General features: G+C 39.3%; 3 protein-coding genes across 9 annotated transcripts in view; 2 read left to right on the top strand and 1 right to left on the bottom strand.

The window, feature by feature from the left end:
- Positions 1-7,235, top strand: part of FAIM (Fas apoptotic inhibitory molecule) — a 9,920-nt gene extending 2,685 nt beyond the window's left edge. For 3 of the 4 annotated variants that reach the window (XM_085067025.1, XM_085067027.1, XM_085067028.1), the window contains 3 exons: positions 78-306; positions 1,759-1,808; positions 2,596-3,889. In XM_085067025.1, the coding sequence (XP_084923151.1) occupies positions 78-306; positions 1,759-1,808; positions 2,596-2,745 (429 nt within the window). In that variant the 3' untranslated portion in view covers positions 2,746-3,889. Of the gene's footprint in view, positions 1-77; positions 307-1,758; positions 1,809-2,595; positions 3,890-4,154 lie in introns of those variants that run through there. The other variant, XM_085067026.1, reaches the window with a different exon arrangement.
- On the bottom strand, positions 4,387-14,012 carry PARP9 (poly(ADP-ribose) polymerase family member 9). Of its 3 annotated transcripts, XM_085067015.1 has the most exons (10): positions 13,853-13,992; positions 13,445-13,484; positions 11,882-12,717; positions 10,305-10,529; positions 10,012-10,224; positions 9,189-9,249; positions 8,388-8,762; positions 7,438-7,586; positions 6,531-6,696; positions 4,387-5,313 (listed from the first exon to the last, which is right to left on the bottom strand). In XM_085067015.1, the coding sequence occupies exons 1-10, from the start codon at positions 13,865-13,867 to the stop codon at positions 4,946-4,948; spliced, it is 2,448 nt and encodes an 815-aa protein (XP_084923141.1). In that variant the 5' UTR covers positions 13,868-13,992; the 3' UTR covers positions 4,387-4,945. The 3 variants fall into 3 exon arrangements, with proteins under 3 accessions (XP_084923141.1, XP_084923140.1, XP_084923142.1); XM_085067014.1 differs by lacking the exon at positions 13,445-13,484 and having other exon boundaries at positions 13,853-14,012; XM_085067016.1 differs by lacking the exons at positions 8,388-8,762; positions 13,445-13,484 and having other exon boundaries at positions 13,853-14,012.
- Positions 14,011-20,390, top strand: DTX3L (deltex E3 ubiquitin ligase 3L). 2 transcript variants are annotated; one of them, XM_085067019.1, is made up of 5 exons: positions 14,011-14,185; positions 14,665-14,888; positions 16,097-17,635; positions 18,335-18,552; positions 19,370-20,390. In XM_085067019.1, the coding sequence occupies exons 1-5, from the start codon at positions 14,011-14,013 to the stop codon at positions 19,437-19,439; spliced, it is 2,226 nt and encodes a 741-aa protein (XP_084923145.1). In that variant the 3' UTR covers positions 19,440-20,390. The 2 variants fall into 2 exon arrangements, with proteins under 2 accessions (XP_084923145.1, XP_084923146.1); XM_085067020.1 differs by lacking the exon at positions 14,011-14,185 and adding an exon at positions 14,214-14,320.

Here is a 20,390-nt window from a genome sequence, read left to right as displayed (position 1 = left end):
GTTCAAATTTTTAATATTAAAGCATGCACTCAGTTTTTTTCAATTAATACCTACTGTCTTTGGTTTTTTTTCTACAGGAAGAAATAAGAAGAGAATGGATGTTTAAATTAGTGGGTAAAGAAACATTCACTGTTGGAGCTACTAAAACTAAAGCTGCTATTAACATTGATGCAGTCAGTGGTTTTGCATATGAATATACTTTGGAGATCAATGGAAAGAGCCTCAAGCAGTATATGGAGAACAGGTTAAAAACAACCAATACTTGGATATTGAACTTGGGAGGTACAGACTACAGAATTGTTTTAGGTAAGTAAACTTTGAGTGGCTACATGTTTCTGCCCTTGAGTAAATCTGTGTGCATTTAAAAACTGGTAATTAAGAGAAAGCACAGTTCAGCGGGTAGCACTGATGCAGTATAAAATCCTGGGCAATTTGGAAGTTTGGAATGAGATGCCAAAAACAGACTGAAAAATAATGGTCTTGTTATACATATGTGAGCCTACAGCAGCATGGTCTAGATTTGGAAAAAAAACCCCAAAAACCAAAAAGAAAAAATAATGGGAGGCATTACTGCTGCTGCATCCACAGAGCTGCCCTAGCAGGGCAGTTCTCCAGGTGAAGCCTGTTACAGAAGTTTTACCTGTGTTGTCATCAAACCTCACATGTGTCTAAGATTGTTCAGCAGGCCACCAGGCTTTCCTTCCAAAAATCATCAGCCCAGGTCAAGAAGTCTTTATCTGAAGTACAACAATGTTATTCCACGTTTTTGATGGATTGATGAGCAACTTTTTTTCTGAATCACTTCTTATCTACAGATTTAAACTAAAACCTTCCAATGATGTTCTTTCACTTTCTTCATAGCAAGACAATACATTACTTCTCTTTTGCCCCCCCTTTCCCAGTTAGATTACGAGCAGGTGGGAGGGAGGGATCCCTTGAGGAATTTGTCCATGGCATCTAGTGGGAAAACTTCCACTTGGGCATTGTTGTATGGTTAGAGCTGCAGACAAGAGACCTCAGACTATGATTTCTTCTTAAACCTCAGGAAAGAATGAACTGCCCTAAGATGAAGGAGAGCAGTGAAGAAAGACAGTTTTAGTGCCAGAAACAGATAAGTCTCTTCACAGAATTTTAATCTCCCTATGCTTACTGAAAAGGCAAGCAGGGTTCAGCTCTCTGCTGATGTTGTGCAAATGACAGTGTTAGTAAATGGAATTCTAGAGCAAAGGAATTTAGGGAAGATGTGCTGAGAGAAGTAAAAAAATATCTGGTTTCAAATGCAAAAAAATCTAAGACTGATATTTAAAGTGGTCCTTAGTGTTTTTGAAATCTTATGAATACAAACAGTTTGATGGATATTAAATAATGCTGCTTTTGAATTCAATTAACCTGGGAAAAGAGTTAGAACTTTATTGAATAAACAGCACTCAAATCATTAGCAGAAATTACTTCAATTTTTTGTCTTTTAATTTTTTCAGTTTAAGACTGTCAGAGTTTCTCTGGCAGTATTCAGAACAACAGGGTTAATAGCCAGGGCTAGGGAGGGGTAAAAATGAATCTTCAAAGCAAAAGCTGATGACAGAGCCTTCTCTGTCTCCAATGTGAGAACAAATCCTGTAGCTCAGGTACTACAGCCACTTAGGAACTTCTTTTGGGAATTGAACGTAAAATTTAACAGTAGGTTTTTAAAATTCCTAGATCCTTGTTTGTAGGAAGAAAAAATACCTTGTTCTTTCTTCTTTCTGTTTTCCTTCACAGAAAAGGACACTATGGATGTATGGTGCAACGGTCAAAAAATGGAAACAGCGGTATGTAATCCCTTCCAGAGGCTCTTCCCAGGCTATGGATACATGACTAAAGCTTGGCAAAATAAGCCCCAAAGGGGCATGTTACCTCCCTTTAGCAAAGAGGCTGAGGCAGCCAGGATGCTCCTGGTCTGTTCCAAATGACCTACACTGTATTTTATAACAGGCACTATTTCAGTTGAGATGCCAAACTGCCAAACGTCTGTTTATTTAAAAGGATAAATGATGCTTTTGTTTACCCTTTTTAGACAAACAGAAGAAATCTGGTTTGGTTGTCCAGGGTTCTTAGAGAGAAATCTTTCAGAGGAGTGGGAAGAATTTGAGTTTGATGCAGTGTGTAGAACCACTTCATCCAAACCTGCTCGTGTTAGTGTTGAGTGGCAGTTGAACACATACAATCTGTTACGATTCGTGCTTTTTTCCTATCCAGAGATGTTTCTAATGCTTAGGGCTTCAAGCCTCATTGGAACAAACCAAATCATTTCTCTTTTTTTGATTTTTGTTTACTGACATGAATCAGTAATACTGATTCACAAACTTCAACTTTACCATTTTTGATTGTATGAAATTTTCATCCTCACCTGATAACCACAAATCTTTACCTGGGCACCTTGACAAAGTCCTGCCTGAGATTCAGCAGCTTTGTTCAGCTTTCAGGCAGTATTTGTCACAGGTACCTAAAGCTGCTGTAACTGTGGGAACGTCAAGTGATCTTGACATTGATGCACTTAAGCTTTTCATTTATTAAAATATCATGTGTCTGTTTTTATTCCTGTCTCCTTACTCCCAGGGTGAATTTGTGGAAGATGGGACTGAAACTCACTTCACTGTTGCTGATCACGGCTGTTGCATTAAGGCTGTCAGTAGTGGGAAACGAAAGGAAGGAATTATTCATACCCTTATTGTGGACAACAGAGAAATCCCAGAGGCTGTGGAATAGCCTCTGGTTAACTGATTATGGTAGGACTAAGATCAGGAATTTTCAATTACTGTGGTAATTATCTTAATATGTACTACTTGGTACATCTAGTTTGTGCTGGATTTATTTTATAGTTTCTGTATATGAAATTATTCTTTGAGGACCAGGTACAATAATTATGTACAACCTCTTACATTACCAGATTTTTTAAAAACTATATATATATATATAATGTATAGTATATCACTACGTGTGGAGAACACTAGTGAACTTAAATAGAAATTATACATCAGGAAAAAATCATGTTATAATAAAATGGTACATAAATATTCAGTAACACTGAACCCTTAACTGCAGGTGTATGTGGAGGGAGGAGAAAGCCTGTACTGGTCACAGGTGTAAGATGTTAAAGTTTTCTCTATAATTATTTTTTCTACTAAACTGACCATGGAGCTTTTCAGATGGAGTTGAGGAGTTACAAAGTTAATAAAACAGTTAATAATGAAACACATAGTTACCAATACCCGTGTTACAGTATTAAAACTGAGTTATGAAAACTGTTCCCTATTCCCATTAGGAGCAAGATGTTACATTGTGCCAAAAGTAACATTCCTTTAGGTGTTCTGAAAACCGATGCTGGTTAGGAATTGTTGCAGTACTTCAGAAACTCTGTACTGAGTTTTTTCAAAGGAAAAAAAAGAAAAAAATTCTTGCCATTAAACCCCTTTAAAAATGGTATCTCTTGAAACATGCTGAAATAAGAACTTATCCTTGTTCAGTGCTTACAAATTTTAAATCTACAACTATGTGTTTTCATGGCAGTAATGTGTGAATCAAGAAACAAGAGGAAAAAGGGGACAAATAGAAAATTATTTGTTACTTAAAAGGAATAGTTAAAATAGGAACAGACTTATTCTGCTTTCAGAATTCCAGCATAATTTCTAAGAGCAAACTTTGGACTTCTTAAAGACAAAATTTGTGTGTTAGAGACTCACACTACAAAACTACCCTACCCTTTGCAACAGCAGGCATACCTAATCTTAATTTAAAAAAAAACCAACAAACCAACAAAATATTAATATATTCATCTAAGTTTCTTTCGTAATGGTTAAGAAAATTTTCCACTTGTAACCTCAGAGTTCAGAATTAAACTTTTGTAACTTAATTTCTTTTGGTCTTGTGAGTGGTTCCTAGCACTACTACAAACTCAGGAGCTGCAGGTGCAGTACAAGCATACTGGGACTTCATGAACAGATTATTTTGAGAAGCCTTATTAAATGCTAACTTTGTCTATGTTTTAGAGATCAGACTGCTCCCCATTAGCAGGTTTTACTATGGGAAGTTTCCATGTACCCAAGTGCTGGACTGAATCCCCTTTTACGCTGCAATTACTGTAAGAGTTCTTGGGCTTTTCTGTGTATTTCTTTCAGATCACTGCAGAAGCAATGTGGGGATACCTGGCTACAAAGCTGACAATGTAATCTTTAAAAGATGTTGGTAAAGGTAGATTAATTGAAAACTAATTTCAAGCTGTAGCTTGAACCCATTCTCTACTATTTTGTAGCCTTTCAAAGAAATTGAATGTTGCTGAGAAATCTGAAGCTCATGTACAGTACAAATCACATTCTTAAGACTGTATAGAAAAATACAAGTTAACAGATCTTGACATTCATATTTTTATTTTGAATACATGTACATACAATGCTTGAAGTAACTAATAACTGTAATACTAACCACTGTAAGAAATCATGAAGTATTGCCTCATGTTTGTCATAACTATGTGTATATAACAGCATGTTCCTAAGCAGAAAACAGCTTTCATCTGCTACGTTCTCCTATTTTAAGTCAAAAGAAAATTTAAGAATCAAAAGGCACAACCAAGATTTCTTGAGTTCCCCTGATATATGCAATATCTCAGATTAAGAAAATGTAGTGGGAGAATGACAGCCTAAACAAACATGAAGCACATTGCAAAGGTGAGATCACTTTAAGGAATAAAGTAAATGACCAGGTATGTTAAACATTAATGTTAAATGTTAAACTGTATTTTGGGATGCTTTCCCTTCTGCTTCTATTGAAAGGTAATTTTGTCCTAATCTCCTTAAGGTACTAACTTACTTTTTTGTTCATTAATATTTCACAGTACTTTTCAGGAAACACTTTGACCATAGCATGTTACTTAGCAGAGCATCCTCTTAAATTTAAGCACTACACTTTGTTCTCAGAGGGTCTTCATCATAGCTGCAGTTCTGCTTAATTCCCTCTGAGGATGCTGCTGGTTTCCTCCAGGAGCTACATACCTCCCAGCCACTGGGGAACAAGTCAGCAAATACTGTGGAAGGGCCCCAAAACCGTTGAAAATTACAAAGATATCAGGATCTACATCATCTACTAAACTATCATATAAGGTAAAGGTATCCCTCTCCACTGGTGGTGGCATAATATAATATGGTTGGCCTGTAGTGTATGAGCCTGTTACTACCTCAGCCTCAAACACGTACATTTTAGAATCTGTTTCCCACGTAGCTTTACCCTTGGTTAGGTCCCTCAGGTTCTTTGTAAAGTAGATGCCAGCTCCGTATTTTTGTTCTGGAAAGAGAAAGAAAAATTTTCAGAGGGCAAAGCGTTTAATAGTTGGTTCTTTCAGGTGGTAGTCCCAAGAGACTGCTGCTTGATTCAGGATTACGCGTGATGTTACTACTCAATGTGTGCCATCCTTTTGGAAGTTAATTTGCATGGAGTGGCACTGATGCTTGCACTGACCTCCCACTTGAAACCATGAGCAGTAATAGCTGATGGGCATTTCAGTTAACTGCTACTCCAGTGATAACTGTTCAGATTTAACTGTTAATCCAGTGATTGAAATATCAAGGTCTCAAGGATTTGTATAAAATAAATACATGACTCACACTTCAGTCACCATGTATGAGGGACTCTGATAAACAACAAAGGCAGCAAGATCTCAATAATGTAAACTACAAAGAAAAAGCTTTGAGATTTATAAGAACAAGGTCACATAAAGTGTTGTTACAGCATTACATGGAAAAGTGCAAAGAAATTAGTCCATTTTATTTACTGCTTTTTAAGTGCTGAAATGTGTTTGCCTTTCTTTGTCTATGTACATTGCATAGACAAAGAAAGGCAAATCTCCACTTTTTGAAGTTTATTGCTTGAAATCCGAGTTCTGCAGCTGACACAAAATATCATACCCTTCATCTACTGCAGGATGAAGCACTAAATGCTTATTCTTCCCCTTTCTGAAAGTATTTGTCTACTACAATATTTCATGGAGCTCACAACTTTCTTCCAAGTGTATTCTACTCTGAATGGCAGCCTGAGCAATCAGATTATCTGCTATCTCTCACCACACCTGGTCTGAGCAGAGGGCTTGGCTGGATGACCCTCAGAAGCACCTTCCAGCCTTAGTGTTCTGTGATTCCCTTGAATATTGAATAAGGTTTTAAAAGCACCATATTCACAGCAGGTAAATAAGGACACTTGATTTTCTTTAAAGAGTGATGCAAGAAAACAAAACTTGGACATAGAATTATGTGTACACTAAAAATTCTGTCCGGTGTTTGGGCTAGGCTTGAATCCAGCCTTATCCTCCTAAAGCCTTGCTGGCTCTACAGTATCAGGAAGGAAAACCTTACTGTATATAATAAAGTAAGCTCATACAATACAAATTTAAATGCAAGTAAGAAACAGTTCTTGTTTAAGAATGCCTTTTTTTCCCCCAATTTTAACCTAAGTTTAGTAGTTAGTCACTGTTCATTTTGATTAAAGATGCCAAAGCAATTTATTACCTGTTGGTGGAGAATACATCCTGTGAAATCCAGTTTGGCAAACTGAGCTACAGAACTCAGCAGGAACATCCTGGTACAACTTGTGGGTTGTTTTGAAGCTACCATCTACTTTTTTTTTCATTTGTTGGAATGCAGCAGATAGAAGTGGATTATGTATCTTTTCAATCTGTAACATAAATAACAGCATAGTATAAGCAAATGGAGACCAATGTCCATGAAATCCATAAGTGCTTTTGTTCAGGCTACATTCTTCTATGCAAGAACCTTTGCTTTAGCTTATGTGCATTGACCACATAGTGGATAAAGTATCTGAACTGTGCAACTGATCCAAAGAAAAAGAACCATACCACTATCCCATGCCTCCCATTCAAATCACTGGGAATATTTCCTGATGTACTGACTACCAGCACTTAAGAGATTGAGTCCACCTCTTGTTCAGTAATGCACTTTTACTCAGCTTAAACACAAATTTAGGTGGTCATTTCTGGTGTCAAGCTCACAAAAAGAAAACAGGCACTGCATTATTGTCTTGGAATACTGTACTTAATTTACCTTACCAATCTCATATTTCTCTAGAGAATATACTCTAGAGTAGTATAAAGGGGCATTTGAAGAATATACTCTAGAGTAGTATAAAGGAGCATTTGAAGCATGAAGTAAGAGGGGGAATATACAGTACAATTAAAAAGACTTCTCAGAATTTAATTGCTTTTTGAGTGATTATTTGCATTATGTTTAAAATATGCTTCAGTAAAGATTGGATCTATTTCAAGGATAAGGCTGATTTGATTTCATTTTTAAAAGCAATGCATTGAAATAGTTCATTTGAATTTTTTAAGCTTACATTAAACATGTTAATACAAATATATGAGCCGAGATTCAGTTTTTCCATGAATATCCACTTTACCCTGAGAACGCGAAGTCCAGCTTTTTCAAACTCTTTCTCTCTGTCTTTAAACTCCTGGAGGTGTGATTCTACTGGTGAAATCTGGATGTAGGTAGCAGGACTTGTCTTGTGAAAGTCTCCTTGTGAAAGCTGGCTTGCTTCTGGTGGGCCTGGATATGAGTAAGGGAGTAAAATTTTCATATATTGTAATGTCTGATGCAAAGACAAGAGGGGCAGATCCACTGCTTTTGTTGGTGGTTTAGTAAAGAACAAAGAACATTAAGTATTCTCTGAAGTAATGTCAGAGGCTAATACTGAGAGGAACTAGTATATATATATATAAATATATATATTCTATTTTTTTGCATTTATTGTAAAGCAACCAGGGAGAGGAAACCAAAGAAAAGCAATTTATGGTCTCCATTACATCTGTCCACAGCTGAGCTTTCATATAAAGGTATCTATACTGAATGACTATCCAAACATGAATTAAATTGATCACTCGGGCTCTTTGTAATGCCACTAGTTGTATCAACTGTTTATGACAGCCAAGGATTCTGCAGAACAAGTCCACTGCTGAGTCCTGCAACAGTGGTCCAGCTGTAGCCAGCAAAAAAGCTCAGCAAAGGTGTGTGTTAATTAAGTGCAAATTTTGTAAATCTCCAGTGGCCAGGCTTTAAAGTGAAGGTGTCCTGGAGGAAGCTCCACTACAGCTGGATATACATGATGGCCAGCCCTTGTATAAACTGTGCCCTAGTGGAAATACTGCCAAGTGAGTGACCACAGCTAGGAAATGGTCTTCCAGAGGCTCACATGATATAAGTACAGGAATATCAGTAATTAAAGCAATACTCAGTATGTGTGCATGACATGAACTGAATGTATGTCTGTCCACTCTCAGCAATACTGCTTCATACTGGACCTTGTTTAGGCATTTATTCACTTAATTAGTCACTATTTACTTTACATACACATTGAGCGGAGCAGATTCTCTTGTTCAGCTATAGTCTTCTCTTGCATTCGAAGCAGTAATTCTTCAGTTGCAAGCACTGCATCAATCAAAGCATCAGGAGGGCCCTGAAATTTCAGTCTCGCTTGTCCATCTCTCACTTCTTCTGACACACATACACTAGAAGGCTGCCCTCGAGAGAGTTCTGCAAACTCCTTTTTACCAAGATAAAAAATGTAGTTGTTTTCAATAACAGCATGACGACCTTCCTGAATTTGCATTACACTTTGGAGCCACGATTCTGCTGCTTCCAGTGCTGTAGGTGTGCTCCCTCTAAGTTCAATCACTGGTTCACTGCTTGCAGTCTCTTTTGCAGTTTGACTGCCTGACACTGTATCTGGAAGATATATTTTTTTAAATACAAGTGCATTGGAACAGTGAAGAGCTTTCAAGTGCTGACACAAATTCCTACTTGTAATCCAAGCTGTACACCACTCTTCCGGTATGCTCAAAAAAGAGATTAGCTACAAGGAGGTAAGGTTTCCAGGATTCACACACTTACATATATGAAGAATTTATTTGCCTTCACTAAATTACTTCCAACAAGTTAGGCAATGAGAATCAGTTATGGTTTTAAATCTTAAAAGGGACTGCCCTATTATTCCCAATAATGTAAAAATACAAAGTGCTCATGTGTTTTTGCTTCCTCGTCCCCCAAGACACATAGTAAATACTAAGTTCCCTATTTTAAAGGAATGTGATTACAGATTCTCAAATCTGGAGTGCTCATTTACTGGAAATGCCCCTTCTGTTCATTACTTACTCAAAGGATCACTTCTGTTTTCCAGTTTGCATTCTGCTGAATAAAACTTTCTCTGGAGAACCTTGAAAGATAAAAGTTTAGGAGCAGTTTGCAATCTCTTTTGTCAAACACTCAATTCATCTCTTCAAAACTCTTCTGGACAAGCAGTTTACAGCCACACCCCCAACTCTGAAATTATTAATGCTGGCATTTGTCAGCTTTTCCCAAAACGTTACTCCTGACAATATCAAATGCATTCTTCTGCACCTCCTAAGGAAACACACTTTACACACTGAATGGCACCTTTACCAACTCCTTGTGGTTGTGGCATATCTGGAACTCATGCAATCACATAAGATAAAGGTATTCAATTCTTGCAGTTTAATGCTGATGAATTCCTACTAAATTTTAAAATCCAGGCTATTCTCCTGCTTGTCTATTTGAAAGCCTTTTATTATGTTAGCTCATATAATCTACTGATAATGTTTTGTCTTAGGAGCTCCATACAAAAAACCAAAACTGACTAAAAATATTTCCTGAGGAGGAATGTTTCTTCCTCAATGAGTTAAAAGTAGATTATTTCTTATACATTCACTGACAGACAAGAATTTTAAAGTTCTCTCCCCTTTTTATCAGACTACAGGGTGAAGACTTCTAGTTTGGTGAAGAGAAAATAAATATTTGCAAAGATTAAGAATCTTTTAATGAGAGTAATAGTTTCATTAAGGGACCTGCTGCTCATCGTCGTTGTTAGTACAGAATAGACTATCTTCATTTTTAGTCATCTATGAAAATATTTTTACAGTTTTGTGTTTTCCTTAGGGGTAAACAACAAATTTGTTACCTTGTAGGCATCAGGGTCATCCGGGCAAACGACAAACTGCACTTCTCTCTTCTTCATAGGGTTTGCCATAGCAAAATTTAAAACTGCCTCAATCATGGTCTCTGCCACTATGTCAATAGGCAGCACCAGTGACCAATTTACTGGAAAAGAAACTGAGACAGATGAGCGGTCCTGAAAGCAACCCAGGCATCTTTTCACTGCATCCTTTAATTCCTGCAGGAAAAACAAAATGTTTCAGTCCTTACATCACCCAACATGAAAATCCATTAAAATCCAAAGTAAGTGATCATCACCTCACACTGTAATGCTGGATGCTCATATCGCAATACCACATGCAGTACAGACGCACGGGACAGCTTATGCCTTTTGGTCATTATGGGTTCCTTAGAATATGCTGCTTGTCCAAGATGATGCTGAAGTTCCTCCTTCAAAGCTGAACCCCCTTTTTGCAGCAGTCGGTTTGAAAACTGAGAGAAAGGCTCACCCCTTGCATTCACAGGGTTAACAATAGCTGTATTCTGCAAGGAAAGAGTGCATGTTTCAGTGTAGCTCAAACTGACTATTTGCTAGCTTTGCTATTGTAGAGAGCATTCTTTCTCAGCACAATTCCTGTAAAAAGGCCTGACTGCCACAGATCAGCTGCTTGAATTTTCCCACTACTTACTACTACAGGCAGCACTGGAATACATCAAAGTATGCACCTTGCAGTCGCAGTTCAGAAACCAGCAGCATGCACAAAGCTGTTCCAGTCATCAAAGTGTATTGAACAGAATTTTTACTGTCACTATCCAAGTGACCCCCGTGCCAATTATCAATGAGCAGGAGAGAACTACGGATATGGCTGTCATCCCAGCCTTAGGGTAGCAAGGACACATCACCAAAACAGTGGTGTCAGTACACATAAGGGAACTGCAAAGCTATGATTGTTTCCAGTTCCCAGTGGGAAAAGCAGATTCCCAAAGTAGATGTCCTGTATTTCAGATATGGAAAATGCAAAAAACTTGTTTACAGAATGCTGGTAATGGCACTAATTGTTCTAACCTTAATTGTTGAATATTATCTGAAGACACAAGAACATGATTTCCTCACAGTCTTGAGGGCGTGAGCATCTTTCAGTGCTGTAGAACTGGTTAATAAAATTCCCTACAAGGTCAACTTTGCAATCCTTTGTTCTTACACCTAAATATAAACTTCCTATTCAATTACAATAAGTCTTTAAAATAAAAGTTAGGGGTTTTTTAATGATACAGTATTTGCTAAAAGCAAAGCTAAAGCTAAAAGCAAAGCAGCATTCCTGTGATGTACCTTGCAGTCTAAGGGCTCTGTTGAATTCCTGTGACTGAGATTATATATTTTGCATCAGAATTTCTAGCTAAAAAGTTAATCAATTTAAATAATGCGCTGTTTAAAGGTAAGGTGCACATCATCTGTGTAAATTATTTTCAGCTATTTCAGTGTTTGCTGAAGAATTCCAGTAATTGAATTATCAGAACATAAATTATAGGAAAAAAAGCAAGGCAGAAAATAAGAGAAGACTTCTATGGGGTGCATGATAAAATGTGAATTCCTATATAATAAGAAGTTAAGTCTTAACACAGAGATGTATTATTAGTCATCCAATCTTTAGCTGATTCCTATTATAACAGCATGTATACAAAAACAAAAGAAAAACACTCTAAAGTTCAATACTCATTTAGAAAAAAACCAACTCCTGGCGACTATAATTTATTTACCATGTGTAAATTCTCATCAAACTGAGAAGAAAACTCTTTAGTGGACTGATACAAAATGTGTTCTGAGTTCTTGGGCTCCAAATCCTGCTAAGACTCGGAGGCAACACCATGCTCCTCAAATTACAGGAGAGACTTACCTTCAGCTCTTCAGGGTGCTGTTTTATGATGCGCATGCGAACGCCTCCATGTATGAGGTAAGTTGAAAGCTGGCTTGGTGGAGCTGACACAGAGTCCTGAAGTGAACTGGTATCACCCAGAAACTTTTCACAGGCCTTCTTTATTTCTGCAACTGTAGACTCTTCAATGTTCACCAGGCGGATTTCTCTGAGACAGCTTGGTGGACTTTCCTCAACAAAGCTTTTTACAGCCATTACAATCACTTGGGAACACAAATCAACTGGGAAGCCATAGACACCTGAACTCACTGCTGGGATAGCCACAGACTTTAAAGTTTGTCCTGGAGCACTAACATAACGGAGAACACGCAAAATGGCTTCATGAAGTAGATGGCAACATTCGTCCTTTTCATAAGGATTCCACCTTGGACCAACTGCATGAATAATTTTCTTACAAGGAAGCTTCCCTCCACCTGTCACTGCTATATTGCCAACTCTGACTTTTCCATTCTCTTGAATATAAAGATGGCTTTGCTCTTTTATTTCTGCCCCTCCAGCTTTTACAAGGGCAAGAGCGAGACCTCCTCCATGGTCAAGATACTCATTGGCTGCATTCACCAAAGCATCGACCTTGTGTCTTGTGAGATCATCCTTATAAACACAAATGTCAATTCCATGCTTTACTTTTTTTCTGTATACTTCAACAGTGTTTTCTGTTGCTTTTCTGAAGGCCAACGTACAAGCAAACTTTTTGGAAACAAGATTATTTAGACATTTGTCTCGTCTCTTAAGAGCTTCATAGGTATCTTGACTGATAGGGATCACCAAATTGGCCTCATCCATTACCATGCTCCACCCTAGAGTACAGAATATAAAGTGAAATAGAAGATATTCCTACCAAAACATTTATTTCTATTTAGCAGACTGGTTTATAGCTCTCAGCTTTATCCTACTGTCATTGCTAAACAATATTTTTTATACAGTCTGATCTTCACTCTCCCTTTTTCAGAGGTTTAGAAAGCCTAAGAAAGTTCACTGAACTGTGCCACAGAGATTTTATATGCTGAGTTTTAATTCTGTGACTCTCATTTGGTCTGCACTTAAAGCCCACAAGCAAGTTCCTTCTTTGTATGGAACCTTGTATGAACTCAAAAAAGCTTTTTAAACCACTTTTTTTAGGGAACAGTTTTTACGTTATCACTATGGCTATACAGCCCTCTTCTGGCAGATGTCAGCAGTACTATACTCAGCAGTTACGCTAATTAGTTTAAGTCAATTTGTGCGAGTTTCATCAAACTTTCCTCTGGGCTATCTACTTGTATAAAGAATCTGACGTTTTGCACTTATAAAGTAGACATGCCGATTCATCAGAACACTTCTGAGCTCTTGCTTTTAAAAGACAAATGCAAGCAAGTCCTGTTGAAGTAATGAATAATAATATTGATTCATAACCGTGTCTATTTCATATTAATTATTAATTTCAGGTTGCTTTTGGCTTTTGTTTTCCAATTTGCTGGCTGTAGCTGGCAGTTTTCAACTCACATACAAGTACGCGCTCTACAGGTGGCTAAATGAGAGGCTTACCTAAAGCGGGCTTCCATTTGAGAAGATCTGAAACGTAACTCTATTGTAATAGAAGGAGAAAACAGGAAAGAGAAAGTACACGTTACAAGCAACAAAGTAAGTAGGCTGCCGATTTGTTGCAAATCAAACCGGCAGCACCAGGTTTTCAAACATCTACGAAGTTTTCTAGTTTTCAAACTGCTGCTCGGAGCTGCGGGAGCTCTGAGGGTGAAGTTGCCCGCAGCTCCCTCTGGCTCCGGCTGACTCGACGGAGGGAGAGGCCGGGAAGAGTCATTTATTCCCGAGCGCCAGGACAGAGCACGGGGCTCTTTTGCTCCCCTTAGCCCCGCCGGGAATTCCCGCCGCGCCCAGAGTCCCTGAGGGAGCCGCCGCCCCGGGCCCCCTGCGCCCCCAGCCCCGCTCCGGTACCTGGATGCCCCCCATGAACCGGCTGGGCGCGGCACCTCAGCGCTCGGAGTTGCAGCGTGATCCGATGCGGGGAACCGCGGGCGGCGGAGCTGGAAACGAAAGCGAAAGCGAGCGGCGCAGCGGGAAGGGAAACCGAAAGCGGGCGGCAGAGCGGCATCATGGCGGCGGCGCCACTGCTGGTGCGGCTCAGCCCCGCGCCCGCCCCCGGAGAGAAGGCGATCCTCAAGCTCCAGGCGTACTTCCAGTCGGGAAAGCGGTCGGGGGGCGGTGAGTGCAACGTGCGAGCAGGTCCCGAGCCCGGCACCTACTGCGTGGAGTTCTCTCAGGAGCAAGGTAGGGGCCGCGGCTGCGGTTCGCCCCGTCGGGCCCGGGGGGAAGCTGTGAGGGGACTGGAAATGGCCGCCGAGCACCATTTTGCGTCCCGGGGCAGGGCGGCTCTGGGGCAGCTGGCAACCATCGTGTTGTCAGGTAACTTTATCAGCTTTATCTGCCTGTGTCCAAACTTAAAGGGGATCTTGTTAATGCGTATAAATATCTCAAAGGCGTGCCAGACTTTGCGGTGGTGCCCAGCCACAGGACAAGGAGCAAAGGGCATAAACTAAAACACAGGAAGTTTCACCTTAACATGAGGAAAATTCTGTTTACGTTGAGTGTAGCAGAGCACTGGAACAGGCTAGCCAGGAATGTCGTGGAGTCTCCAGCTCTGGAGACATTCCAGGTGACCCTGGCTTGGCACTGGGATTGGATGGGATGATCAGAGATCCTTCCAGCCATAACAGTTCTGTGATTGTGTCATTCTGAAATTACCACAGATAGGAAGAATGTGGAATCCCGCACGAAGCACAGCTTGGAACTGGGTGGAAAATGCGTGGAGATAATCATCCTGCAGGGAGGAGAGGACCCGGGCAAGAGCCAGGCTACAGTGCAGGCCTCTGCCAGCTACAATGACTGCGCTGCCAGCCCTTCCCTGCCCCAGCAGGAGCAGTGGGACAGCAGTGGCCATGGGGCCACAGCCAAGGAAGTCCTTACCAAAAAGGTACATCAGGGAGAGAAGTGTCACAACCTGCTCTGCTTGTAGTTTCGTGAGTCCTTTATGTTGCACTGCAACATATCATGCGGAAAAAATGTCAGTTACATGACCTAAGTCAATAAAATGGGGGCCAGGAGTGACATTTGAGTGCTGGACCAGAGGTCAATCTACACATGTTTACAGGCAGCATGTTTTCCAGCCTGACTCTGGCCGGTGCCAACCCCTCTTCCCCAAAGCAGCACCCTGATGGATTTCAGGGGGTAGTATGCACCAAGGGCTGCTCCCAAAAGGTAGAAGAATTGTATGAGATTTGGATCCTTCCCACCTCTAACACTCTTTCAGCATGGTTTGCACCTTGAGGCAACTTCAGCATTAAAAATCTGCTGTGATGTGATGTAGCACAGCAAACGTGATTTCAGACACTTTGCATAAGTGTATGACTTAGGCATAACTAAAAGTTATGCAGAAAAGATCAGCTGTTTTAAGGGATGTGGGATAAAGCTTCATGATGTGCATGTGGCTCTACCAAGACACTGATACGCTCAGAGGGTTTACCCTGTTTTGCATGGTAACACAGATGTAGCTTTTGAGGTATAGCATGTGCTAACATAGTGTTTACCTGGCATCTGTGCCACTATATTGCAATTTCCCCTATACTTCTGTCTGTGCAAAGTAGAGAAGTGAACATGTGGAGGTCTCCCTGGCCACCAAAGGGTCTGTGGGTTTCACTGTCCCGCCACAGTTGTGGTCCGGTAGGACTTTAATTTAAGAGCCTGAAAATGATGTGAAAAGGGCCTCAAACAATGAGCTCAGCCACAGAGGTTGCCTGTTAGCCCTGTAAAATGCCATTAGTTATGCTAACCCTGTTGTCAGAGGTTGGGAGCAGATAGTGCTGGTCACAGTCTCAGCCTAAGTGCTGGTCACAGTGCTGGTCACAGTCTCAGCCTAAGAGTCACAGGGTCACAGTCTTTGCTCCTGCAGTGCTGGCGACATTAACACATTTCATTTTTGCTGCTGACTTAGGAGCAGATTGTGTTACTCACCTGTTTGTAATGTCAGTGTACAAGACACGAAAGAAATACTGTGTGCAAACTTGTTTCTAGTAATCTGGCATTACTGGGATGGACAGAGCTTCTCTTTGCTCAAAATATAGAAGCAGCAAGCAAAGAACCTTAGAAAAAATTAATGTTTATATATTCTTGTCTTTTCTTTAGATATTCCTTACAGTATCTGCTACTTTGAATACCAGTATGTTCACTGAAGACCAAAGGGAGAAAATTACCATTATGTGTCCAAACTTAAAGAGAGAAGGAAACCCTGGCATGGATGGCTCTGAGAAATTGACAGGAGATTTTACAGATATTGAAAAAGCTTATCACTACTTTGAGGATATCCTTGCAGGCGAAGACCCAAGCCATAGTTTTTCACGTTCAGAATGTAAGAATGGTCTGAAAGATGAAAATAGCCTGAATACTGAAGAAGTGTATGAGTTTACAGTTGTGACAGCTCTCTACGAGTATTTTAGTCATACCTGCAAAAAAGAAATTGAAGAACTACATGAAAGGTTTGGAGCATGTATAAGAATTAAAGGTCATTACAAGGGTAGCACACTAATATACATATCTTCTGATAAAAAGCCTGCATTGTTACAAAAAGCTAGCGATTTTTTTATCAAAACTTTTCAGGAAACTACAAAAGATCTGGCACAGGAAAAGGTTCCCATAACAAACAGTTACACATTAAAGGAGACAATAATGAAATTACATGAAAGGTTTAGAAATCTCCTTGCTAAAGAGGAAGGGAGTCAGTTGCTACTCCGTGGTCCACTGAGTGTGATTGTAGCTGCCAAAAATTTTCTAGCAGAGGAAGGTGAGAACAGCCAAACTGAAAAGAATATGAAAATATCATCTGAACAGTACAAATACAGGAATGGAATTGAAGTTGATGCCTCTGTGTTTAAATTGTTGGAAACCATATTAAGCAAAGAAATTGAAGACATTAATGACAAATTTGATACACTGATAGAAATAAATGAAAATTCGTGTGGCCAGAAGGTCATAAGATTTAGGCCTAAGTTCAAAACTTCTGATATGTCATCACATGCTACTGAAAGTTTCATCAATGCATTTCAGAGTGCCTCTGCAATGTTAAGAGAAAAAATCATCATCCTGAAGCTTTCAGAAGATCAGAAGGAAACTTTATATATGCTACTTAATGGAAAACAACTGGAAGATCTTCATGTAAAACTTAAGAAGAATGGAGATAAGTTAATCATAAGTGGTTTACCAGACCATCTTTATGCTGCTGAAAAGCACATGATGGATCTTCTAAACATTGAAGACTCAACACAAACTAAAAATAAGAGACCACTGTCCTCTGACCTCAGCTTTCAAGAAACTACAGGAGCATCTAAGAAGAAATCCAATGTCAAACAAAAGCATAATCTTTCTTCTGAAGGACAGACTCAGGCAAAGACAGAAGAAAAAGAAGAAGAAGAGTGTCCGATTTGCAGGGAGAGAATTAAAAATAAAGAAACACTAGAAAAGTGCAAGCATGCATTTTGCAAAAGTTGCATTGACAAAGCCATGGCTTATAAACAAGCTTGTCCTATTTGTAATACCGTCTGTGGAGTCCTGAGAGGAAACCAACCAGAGGGAAAAATGTCAACTACAACAATGTCTTCCTCGCTTCCTGGTTATCCCAATTGTGGCACTATTCAGATTGACTATTATATGAAAGCTGGTATTCAAACTGTAAGTATATTTAAATATTTCTCAAAGATATTTTTCCCACAACAAAACCAAGATTGAATATAAAATTAACTCTTTTCCCATTATTTTAATGTATGTCCAGGCAAGAGATTTCTTTGTTTTGTACATATCTGCAAGTATTTAATTCAATATTTTTGGATGTGATTAAGTAATATAGTAGGAATGAAGTGGTCAGATTGTCAGCCCTCCAATTTATATGCACCAGAACAGAGGTTCCTCTCTTTAATTTCTACATTTGGAATAGCTGAACTAACATCTATGCAGTGATATCATATAAGAAAAGTTTTGCAAGTATAATACAAATTTCTGTGGCGTTCTCTTTGCTGTGGACACCAGTGGACAAAAATAAATAGTGGGCGGGCTTGGTGAGAGCTTTCCAGGTGAGAAATCTTTTGTTATGTGCTTGGATTTATGACAAGGACTGAGAATGGAGTAAATTAAAAAGTCATGGGTGTGGTGCCATGCATTTGGGAGAGAAAAGAGAGGGAGAAACAAATTTAAAAATAACAGTGGATGCAAGAGTGATGACAAGAAAGTGTGAATGAAACTTATATGAAAGGAAGTAACTAAAGAGTTGCTTCCCAAAATAAGTCATCAGTCATGCTATGTCCTTCTGAATAATTTTTTATATACAATGTGGTTTTGTTTTGTTTTGTTTTGTTTTGTTTTTCTACAAAACAGAGCAGCCATCCAAACCCAGGGCAGCATTACAGGTCAACTCACCGAAGAGCGTATTTACCTGACAATGAGGAAGGGCAAGAAATTCTGCAGCTCCTCAGAAGGGCCTTTAACCAAAAATTGATTTTCACAGTGGGGCAGTCACGTACTACTGGTGAACAAAATGTTATCACATGGAATGATATTCACCACAAAACTGCCACAAGCGGAGGACCTACCCAGTAAGTAGTCTTCTGTTGATGTAGTATTATTGCTACTTAGATGTGTCAGGAAGGCTGGCTTGAATATTTTCCACATATAGAGCTTTCAGATTTTGTCACTAACAGAGTGATTGTGCAATGCCCTATTGATCCACATATTAATTAACCTTCACCTACTTGGACAGTTGGAACAAGGATGAGCTTAGTGTTCTGCTGCCCCTCAGGCCACTCATGCACCAATGAGTTTGTAAGGCACTTAGTTAATAATTGCTTTGATTAGAACCTACAGGACAACAAGCTCTTGATGACACTTAAGGTTGGACTCCTGATCTAAGCCTCTCCTGTTACCTCCTGTTCTGCACCATGAGGTGCTGGTCCATTATGATCCAGTAAAGATGGCACATGGACTTGGTAAAACATGATTTGAAATTCTACTTAACAGAGCTAACAGCAGTAAGAGAGATTGTAGTAGATGTATGGTCATGTCCTTTTAGATGCTAGGAACCATGAGTTGTGCAGCGCTTAGTGGGTCAGAGCACAGGACACCGTGCCAGCCCCATCCATACAAAAGGTTGAAGTGAGACCCCAGGCAGCTTTGAAAATAAAGTTCTTAGTGTCAATTTGGACCAAAAAAATGCAGTAGCTCCTTAAGTTTGTAGCTTCATGCTGTCTATATCACATCTCTGACTGGTAATATGGGTCTGTTTTCTCTGTAGGGCAAAAACTGCATAAAATTGGTAAAGAGATTTCTAAAAAGATTTTGATGAGAAGATTCTGTAGAACTGTCAAATGCTTCATTGCAGAAATAGCCCAAACAATTCTTTTCTTCTTCTCCTAGGTTTGGTTACCCAGATCCTAATTATCTGCAGCGCGTTCGATCAGAATTGAAAGCAAAAGGAATTGAATAAGGAAATGTACCAACTCACAATGCTTAAGTGTGATAACTCTTAACATATAGCAGTTAATGTGCTATTCAAGCTCTGAGAGAAGTTACTTTGTTCAACTGCCATACTTAAATTGCTTGTGTTTCAGTGTTAACTAAGAAAAGTAATCTTTTCTTATCAAACAATGTAAGTTCTTTTCACAAATAATTTACTTCCCTATATATGTAGCCTTTACAGAATTTGGTTCTTGTGAATGTAGTATCAGTACTGTTTGCACTTTGTACATCTTGCTTTACCAGCAAATCTGATCTGCATTTTTTTCCACAACTCACCAGTCTGATTGCCAAAATCCTTAGATCCACTGCTGGCTTTTATTAGATGAAACACTTCTGTTAGCTTTGCATTATTGCATCTGTCAGCATGGCTAGCATCATGTAACCCATCTAATTGAAAATTTTTATGCAGCTATGACAGTGTTAGCTGTGATCAGGCTATGGACTTTTGCTTCTTTTCCTTTTCATAGTAGAAATGGCAATAGTGATTTGGATTTTGCACATGAAATTATTATGTATTATGTAGCTATGTATTATGTACAAGTGGGTACATGGATGCTACTGTGTTTTTAGCTCTGCAGAAGTGCTGAATGCTGAGAGCTGCGTTGGAGCAAACAGGAAGTAACAGTTTGCTGTTTGAAGTCTGTGGCCATCTCTGATAGCAGGCTCCTGGTGGTTCTGTGCCTGCCATTGTGTTTAAGCTTAAATACAACTTTTAAATCAGCTTTTCAACTATAAAATGGTATTCTTTCCATTGCATCCAATACAGGTTTAAGTTGTATCATAAAGCCACTCTGCAATGCCTAAATAACCTGCCAATTACCTGTGTGGTGCTGTGTCACATACACAGCCATCAATGTTAGTGAGTTGAACCATTTCTTTAAGGCTATTGAGCACAACTAATAAAGAAAATATAAAAATA

The sequence above is a fragment of the Lichenostomus cassidix genome, chromosome 7 (assembly GCF_008360975.1).
Source record: "Lichenostomus cassidix isolate B80296 chromosome 7, HeHo_3.0, whole genome shotgun sequence".
Taxonomy (NCBI): domain Eukaryota; kingdom Metazoa; phylum Chordata; class Aves; order Passeriformes; family Meliphagidae; genus Lichenostomus; species Lichenostomus cassidix.
Note: the sequence above shows the minus strand (reverse complement) of the source record. Positions and strands in the feature narration are given on the sequence as shown.

Coding starts and splice junctions, on each gene's coding strand:
- DTX3L (XM_085067019.1), top strand. CDS start 14,011: ATGGCGGCGGCGCCACTGCTGGTGCGGCTCAGCCCCGCGCCCGCCCCC. Junction 14,186..14,664: donor GGAGTTCTCTCAGGAGCAAG/GTAGGGGCCGCG, acceptor AAATTACCACAG/ATAGGAAGAATGTGGAATCC. Junction 18,553..19,369: donor ACAAGCGGAGGACCTACCCA/GTAAGTAGTCTT, acceptor TTCTTCTCCTAG/GTTTGGTTACCCAGATCCTA.
- PARP9 (XM_085067014.1), bottom strand. CDS start 14,012: ATGATGCCGCTCTGCCGCCCGCTTTCGGTTTCCCTTCCCGCTGCGCCG. Junction 12,718..13,852: donor GGTTCATGGGGGGCATCCAG/GTACCGGAGCGG, acceptor TCTGTACTCTAG/GGTGGAGCATGGTAATGGAT. Junction 9,250..10,011: donor ATGACCCTGATGCCTACAAG/GTAACAAATTTG, acceptor TTATCTTTCAAG/GTTCTCCAGAGAAAGTTTTA.